The sequence below is a fragment of the Capsicum annuum genome, chromosome 1 (assembly GCF_002878395.1).
Source record: "Capsicum annuum cultivar UCD-10X-F1 chromosome 1, UCD10Xv1.1, whole genome shotgun sequence".
Taxonomy (NCBI): domain Eukaryota; kingdom Viridiplantae; phylum Streptophyta; class Magnoliopsida; order Solanales; family Solanaceae; genus Capsicum; species Capsicum annuum.
This window is the reverse complement of record NC_061111.1, coordinates 28,974,769-28,983,705: the sequence shown is the minus strand read 5'-3', so window position 1 is coordinate 28,983,705 and position 8,937 is coordinate 28,974,769. Positions and strand designations below refer to the sequence as shown.

Below are 8,937 nucleotides of genomic sequence, written 5' to 3'. Positions count from 1 at the left end.
ATTTTTAAAAATATTAAATAAATTTAAACGGGTATAATGAGTGGTGGAGGAAAAAATACCTGGTGTTTTATTTTTGGTACAATATTAATCGTAGCTATAGGTGACCTATAGCGACGGTTCTAATAACCGTCACTATAGGTCAATTTATTAGGACGGTTAAAAAAGATTATGCGACGATTATCTTAATTAATTATCCCATTAGACATGGTTACATATTGCGACGGTTATAACCGTCGCTATAGATTATCTACGTCGACGGTTATACAGCCGTCGCTATAAAATCATCACCGTAGCCCTTATTTTCAGTAGTGATAATTAAATGTACCATGAATTAAGGGACAGTTTCTTCCCTTATTTAACTCTAACTAATAAGAGTTAAATTAGGAACTGCTACTATATTTGTATATGTATTTATATAGTAGCATTTTACTAAAATACAGAATACAAATTGTTATTTTTTATAATTTTAAAACTGTTGCTATAAAAGTTATAATTAAGATTATAACTTGCTACTTCTGAATTTTTTTCTAAAATTATCACTTTATTTATTAATTTTTAAATAATATGTGAAATCAAACACAGACAATTACAATAAACGGAGGGATAATCTGATAATTTCATTCATCCAATCACATTTCGACACGCGGCCATCACATTACAATTATTTCATTGAAATTTGTTGTCCGAATTCACCTTTGGTCATATGTGTAACTATAAGTTATTTAAATAAAATAAAAATAAAATTTTAAAATTAAATTATTTTTAAATATAGAAAAAATATATTCTTAGCACAGCATAAAAAGAAAATAATACTTATCAAATAAATTGATCAGGAAATGTATGTTTCAAGAGTTGTATCAAATCAAGAAAATAAAAATAAACTGACAAAATAACGTGACAATCTCATTCATCCTATCACATTTGAAAACGCGGGCATGACAATGCAATGAAACTATGCACCACCTTTTCTCATTTATGATTCGTTTTCCTCTTTTCGTTATACACCTGCCAAATGGGGCCCCCATTGCCCACTCCCCTAAGATCCTCGCTCTTACCATATCTCTATTCATATCATCCATTGTATCCATCCATTTATTGTCTGGCTTTCATTGTCTCACACAACCTTTTCATTCACCCTACAGGCCAACAAGCATTGATTGCAAAACTCCAATTCTACCTTTTTCCTTTCTTATGTGGAACTTACTTTATTGCCCTTCATTTAATTGTTTTCTATAATAAAATCGTCATATTTTAATTAAACCTTATCTTCTTGTCTTTCATTCTACGTAGAAAGCGCTCAAATCATGAAACAAGAGCTTATGTGTTCTTGTATAGCGAAAGTGGAAGATTGGGATGAATCCACCGCTGAAATTATTGATTGGTGATGATTGTCACAATAAGTTGAGCAACTCCATATATCGCAATCTAAATTGTAAGTTTAATGATGAGAGAGAAGTGCATATAAGAATTAAATACCAAGTTCTAATATTTTTCATTACACACCATAGGGTGTTAACTTTAATTACCTTAATGAGCCTTAAACGCCCTATATGGATGGCTCCAAATTTACTATAGTATATTTTACTTCGCTTAATATTTTCATTGATTTCTAATTCACTTATTTGGAAGAATTTCTCTCTCTCTATATATATATATGAAGAGGGGTGTTTCTTCCACAAATTGAGATATGTAAAATGTTGATTTATGTGTAAGAACTGTGTGAAATCGTATTATTTTGTGCGTGATAGAATTAAGATGGGGTATGTAGTAAAAGGAGAGTTAAAAGAGAAAAAAATATTCTAATTTCTTAGTCTTCAATTTATTTAATATACAAAAGAAAGTCGTTTTATATTGAAAAAAGGTTTTTTTTTTTTTTGAAATTTGAAACTTTTCAACTAATTCAAAATTGTTTGAGTAACACAACGTTATCAAATACTAAACTGAATAAGTCAAGAGTAATAATATTGGATATGTAAAATTTATACTACAATGAACTTGTATTTCTTTAAAAGTGCAGGGTATGCGTGTCACAATCGAAATTTATTTATGCATTTTATTCTCAACTAAAATTATAAGCATTTTAACCAATGCTACGTACTTTCTTGTCACAAGAAAATAATTTGAGCTTCTTCATATTTAGACAAGTTGAGCGACTTGTTTATTGAAGAGTTAAGTATAACTTTGATACAATAAAGTGATAATAAATGAACATTCATGAAATAATTTTAGTTGTTTTATATTATTTGATTCTTGTTGACTTGACATAACTTTTAAGAAAACTTTAATTAAAGGTTTTTTCTATTATATTTCCTCTGTTTATCTTTACTTATTCACTTTTTTATTTAGGATGTTCAATAATATTTGACCAGTTTATAAAATCAATGAATATTTCTCTATTTCTATCTATTTTAATCTTAGCATTAAATACGATTCATTATTTAATACATTTCTCCAAACATAAAATTTATTACTATTTAAACGGTAATCTGATAAAATTACCCCTATCATTTATTATTTCTTAATTCATGTGTAAATAGAAAAATGGATGAGTAAAGATGAATCAAAAAAGTACTAAATCAATTTTATAATGATATTTTGAAATTCTAAATTTGTTTGCTAGTACATCATATAATTATTTAATACAAAAATAATATGAAAAAAAAGCAATAAAATTTTATTAATCTATAAAAATGTATAATTACACTGCAATATCTATTTTTTAATATAGAAATTAAGTAAAACGAAGAATTCAAGTAAAATGAAAGGAGGTTAGTACAGTTCTGTTGACTTCCCATTCCTAGAGGAGATCTCCTTAAAAGTCCTTTTTGGAAAAAGTAAAAAGAAAACTAAAGCAGTTAGATTTACGTCTCTGTTGACATTTATTGCCGTCACAATTTGAAACGTAACAATGAAAACCAAATAAGCAAGGTAACCTAACCTAACCTAACCTTTACATATTTATTTCTTCGTTAAAATATCAAATCTCTCCCCAAAATTTAGGAACCTACTATAGTCTATAATTTCAAACTAATACTCTACATTATTACAATGATAGTGATTACACTCCGATGCTTTCTTTCAAGTATGACTTGAATTATTACATGAACTTAATCGTATATGATATTAATGACTGTTTTTCTTAATTGTATTTGCTTCATCCACATTGTATTTACTTTACATACTTAATTTTTGACATGCTTAATCGAGTCGAGGATTTATCAAAAATACTCTTTTAATCTTTACAAAGTAGAAGTTGTTGGGTTCGATATCGATAGAGGATCATGCGAAAGCTAATAGTTGGAAACCATCGACAACACATAAAATTATGCTAAAAAAATAATATCATTACATGATTTGACCAAGCGGTCTACATATGAAAAATTAATACTCCTCCCTCCCAATTTATGTGTCGTCCTTTTCTTTTTTATCTGTTCAAAAAAGTATATCATCTTTTCTTAATTGGCAGCTCTTTAATGGCATCCTCCCCATTTATCTTTACAGCCGGTCTCACTTAATAAAGAAAAACAATTAGTAGACATTAAAGTGACTTTAAGAGAGGTAATTTTGTAAACTTTATAAATTTCATGTCCAGTCAAATGGCGACACATAAAATAATGGAGTACTGAAAAGCATAAAAAACTATTTGATAGAATTTTTCCCCTTAAACAAGACTCTTTAGAAAATTACATTTGGGATGTTATTGTATTATTCTATAAATAAAAAATAAAAAAAATGAATCTTCAATGTATAGAGATTCAAATTTTTCCTTTCAAAAAATAAATATGTTAGCCAAAGTAATTATGATACCACTTTGACTTTCCTTTAAAAAAGAAAAAAGTAAATCTTGAAATTAGTAGATAAATTAGGATAAAAATCTTAGTAAAAGTAAGGCCGTATAAATATTATTCTCTCTAGATTTCACTTGAAATTATATTAGTTACTGTTATTGTGGTATATTAATTAGTGTTCCTCTATGTTTAATTTAAACATAAACATGTAGTATGGTAGGGATATGCAACCGATTAAATTATCAATCTTGAATTTGAAGTGGCCTCAAGATAAAGATCGAAAGTGTCCTCTCACCTTGTTTACCTTGTTATATAGTTTAGCAATGTACAACAAAAATATTAATCTTTTTTAATTTATGAGATCATTAATAACAATCACTGTACCGTAAAATTCTTTAGAAATCCCCCATACACGATGTCTAATGTAGCCAATTTTACATCAAATTCACAATTTGTTATAATCGACATTATCGTATATACTTCCTCCGTCCATTTTATTCGTCCCAAATTTTTTAACTTGATTTCTTATTTTACTTGTCATTTTTCATTAATCAAGACAACACAATTTTTTTTTCAATTTTTACCCTTAGTATGAATTATTTTATCTCAAAATTAAAATGTAAATATCATTTAATAGGGGATTAGGGGTATTATGGTAAAGTAGTCATGTTGTTGGGTACGATGTAGTTTTGATGATTGACAAATTGACAAATGGATGTGAAATAATTCTGATAAACTCAGGGAAATAAACATGTGCTAATTTGAAGAAGTTGAATTTGATTCAAACGCTTGATGATAAGGGAAAACAAATTGAGTTGAAAAAGAATCCTATGGAAATAAGGTGTTTCACTTCTGAGCATATCTTGAAGAGTCTTATGTGTAGAAGGAGAAAGATTCTGTAGATCAAAGAAGTCTACGCAAGATAGGAAACATACAAATTAAAGGACTCTTTGTTAGATCAATTGAGTTTCTGATGACTGACACATGAATGGACTATGTTACTTGAGCTGGTCCAATCATAGGAAAACAGGTTTCAGGTTTCAATGATAGATGTAAACAAAGATTGCATAAAGTTAGGAATGAATGAGCAAACTCAATTCTGATATACTCAAGTTACTGATCACGTGAAAAATTGAAGAAGTTGTGGTTGAGTAAAATACTAAGATATAATGATTTAAAGAGTTGAAATTTGACTACAACACTAAGGAGACAAAAGTTAGAATTGAAGAAGGAGTCTCACTAAAACTCTATGTAATGAGAGTTCTGATTAAAGAAGGAGTTTGAAATAAATAATAATTATTTGGAGAGTTGTGTTTAAATAGAAGATGTATTATTCAGAGTAACTCACGCACTTACAAAGCAGAAAAGCACAATCGACAGATTAATTTTACGAAGTGTTACTCAATCACTGAAAAAACACATTGAAGAATCTGATCCTAGATATAGAATCCAACTAAGAGTTTTAGCGTTCATTTTTAGAGTTGTTCACTGTGTTTGAACTATTGATGTAATATTAGTTTCAGTGTGTTATAAACAGAATTAGGAACTAGTATTCGAGTTGGGAAAAACTCAGAGACTTTGGGAATGCATACCTTGGGAGGCGTGTGTAGTTAAGAATTAGAGTTTATAATTCCTAGTGGTTGAGTTAAAGAAATTAGAGTTTACAATTACTAGTTGTTGAGTTATAGGGATTAGAGTTTATAATTCCTATTTGTTGGTTACAAGAGTTTTATAATCAGTCGTTGTTGAGGCTCAGAGTTATTTAGTGAAGTTGGGGTTAAATCCTGTAGAGATACAGGTTGTGATTTTTTATACCTTTTTGAGCCGGATGTTTTTCACGTAAAAATCATTGTGTTCTTTATTTTTTGTTTTACTGCTTCCTTGGAACACGTCAGGCAATCCGTTCCATCGATAAACAACAGTTAGACGAAAATAAGATAATCAGTATGGCACGAATTCTTCACATATTCTTAATTATTTTTTTAATCAATGTGCAATGTCAAATTGAGACGATTAAAATTAAACAAACGGAGTAGGTTGCACTCTACTTTTTAAACAGTTGTCCTTGACCACACTCTCTCTTCTGATTTAGTGGATGAAGGATAAGTAGGTGTTTGGCCATGAAATTATTTTTTTTTATGTTTGAGTTGTATTTGATTGTTTTTTATTTTTTTTAAAATAATTTTAAATTGTATTTGAAATTCTTGTGGTCAAATATTATAATTTTCATTAAAATAAAATAAATTTTCAAAAAAATGCCAAAAATTTTCGACCAAACACCCTCTAAGAGTGAAAACAAAAAAACAACTGATTGTTACTATACCTTTGCTTACAATGCCTCTATCTAAGCAAAACAATAATTCTTCAATACTCCTAATTTTCATTCTTAGATTGACGCTAGAATAGGTGGCAAGTAAAAGGCTCAAGGGCAAAAGTGGAAAGGAATTAAACTTTGAGGACAAAATAATAAATTTCTAAATTCGAAAGAACGACATGTTATTACTAGTTGAGAAGAAAATTCCACATGCAATACGATCCCTGGCCCACTAAAAGCTGTCACAATTTAATATTAGTGGAGATTTTCTTTAATTAAAAGAAAAAGGATAAACTAGGTAATGTGCTTACATTTCCAACTCCAATCCAACTTTTGCCTTTTATTTCTGATCCTTTTCTTTCTCTCTCTTTCGTGTGGTTGTGGATATAGTACTTCCCTTGAATGACAACATAACTTTTTGGCCTTTAAAGCAAATGACGTAAAGTCCAACCATTTAGGTGAAAAATAACACTCCTCATTTATATTTTATTTATCATCATTTTTTTTTGTTCCGTCTTAAGAAAATTACTCGTCATTCTTTTTAATCCATCTCAAAAAAATATTACTATAATTTTTTTTAATATTTGATAACTATTTAATGATAATATCTTCATTTTAGCACTACTAAATCTCATTTAATAAGAAAAAACAACCCTAAAGTAAACTTTAAGAGGAACAATTTTATAAACTTTACAAAATTATCACTCAGTTTTTAAATTTTATGTCAGATCAAAAAATGATACATAAAATAAAACGGAGAAAGTAATTAAAAGGCCAAGACTTTTTCTTTTATTTTTCATCCTATGTTTTATATTTATATTAAAATTTAATTAATTTAAATTTACTCTGAAATGTCTCACTACAAAAGTTACTCTTTTTATTTGTCTTAGTTATCAAATTTTAAGCCGGATCTATCGAAAACATCCCCTCTATTTCAGGTAGTGATATGATTTGCGTATATTCTACCCTTCTCAAACCCCACTATATGAAAAAAATACATTGAATATATTGTTATTGTATCAAATTTTAACTTGACATATTTATTAAAAAAAATTATTATTAAAATAAATATTTTATCATAATATCTCTATCAATTGATGTTTAACATTATATCTTGGAAATAATTTGAAGAATATCATTAAGCGTTCCTATTAACAAAATGAAAATTATTTATCGCTCCATCGCGATCACTCGAAATCTTCAACTTCCTTCCCTCGGGTATTTTAAGCCCAGTATCTCCCTCTTACACGACCTACTCTTTTCCCCTTGCAATGAACAACTCCACCACAGTCACTATTTCAGCCGCTGCTGCCGCCGCCGGAGCTGCCATCAAACGCCGGAAAAAACTCAATCAATATCAGTCCTTGATTCCTGGACTTCCAGATGATATAGCTCAAATTTGTCTATCTCATGTTCAACCTTCCACTCTTTACTCCGTTTGCCATTCTTGGCGCCGCCTTGTTTATTCTTCTTCCTTTCCTTGTTTCTTATCCGTATACTCTCTACTAAAGCCTTCACAATCTGAAAAAAACTCCGTAGATTTTGCAAATTTCGATCCGGTTTCAGCTAAATGGACTCTACTTCCTCCTCCTCCGCTTAATCCACCTCTCCGTATCCTTCTCCGTCACCCTTCCTTCATTTCCCGTCACCTTCCTATTCAATCTGTAAGCGTTTCGGGTAACTTTGTCCTCCTTGCCGCGACTACTGATCCTTTGTTGCCGGCTTTATCTAATCCACTTGTATTCAACCCGAGAACCGGCAAGTGGTCTAATGGTCCCCAACTCGCGACTCCACGACGCTGGTGCGCTGCTGGGGCATCCCACGGCGTCGTGTACGTCGCGAGTGGGGTTGGGTCTCACTATAACCCCGAGGTTGCTCGGTCAGTTGAGAAGTGGGACATGAATAGAAACAACCGTAACCATATTTGGGAAAAAATGAACTGTCTTAAAGATGGGAAATTCAGTAGAGAGGCAATTGAGGCTGTTGGATGGAGAGGGAAGTTATGTATGGTTAACGTGAAAGGCGATGCAGCAAAGGAAGGGATAATCTACGACGTCGAAAGCGACACGTGGCAGGAGATGCCGGAGGGGATGTTAATGGGATGGAAGGGTCCCGCGGCCGCGATGGAGGAGGAAATTATTTATACGGTGGATGAATCGAAAGGAGCATTGAGAAAGTATGATCATAGAAGAGATTGCTGGTTAGATATTTTGGAGAATGAAATGCTTAAAGGTGCGCGACATATGGCTGCTGCCGGTGGTAGAGTGTGCGTGGTTAGTGGTGGTGGAGAGGGGATAGTGGTGGTGGATGTGGTGGCGGAGCTGCCGCGTTTGGTTGTTGTGGAAACTCCGGTGGGGTTTCAGGTTTTGGACGTACATATTTTGCCTAGGATCAGCCAATTGGATTCTGAATGACATTATGAAATTTGAATAGTGTAGTTTTTTCCACTTCTATTTTCCAAAATTTTCGGGTAAATTTGGGATATTTGTCAATTTTTTTTGTTGGGTCTTTTTTCCAATGTCTTTTTCAATTTACTTAAATACTTCTCTTATTGGGGACAATATATGTATACTATTTAACACATTCTAGCCAGAAAAATATAAACATTGTTATTTCAGATTTTATTTACAAAAAATTATTTATGATCACATGTCCATCTTAACATTCATATTTTAATGGTAATGATAATGATATCTAATTTTGTCTCTGTTGGTTCTTAATATTCACTCGAACATAATATTAGCATCTTATAAAACCATTATATAGAACTTATGTTTTAAGTGTATATCCTCCCTATCACATAACATTTTGGTAGCAGTTTCCATTTTAACCATC

At 30.8% G+C, this 8,937-nt stretch overlaps 1 protein-coding gene across 1 annotated transcript; it reads left to right on the top strand.

Annotated features, from left to right (window-relative positions):
* The first annotated feature begins 7,253 nt into the window (after positions 1–7,253).
* Positions 7,254–8,719, top strand: LOC107853925 (F-box/kelch-repeat protein SKIP25). Its single transcript, XM_016698914.2, has one exon. The coding sequence runs from the start codon at positions 7,374–7,376 to the stop codon at positions 8,514–8,516; it is 1,143 nt and encodes a 380-aa protein (XP_016554400.2). The 5' UTR covers positions 7,254–7,373; the 3' UTR covers positions 8,517–8,719.
* The last annotated feature ends 218 nt before the right edge of the window (positions 8,720–8,937 follow it).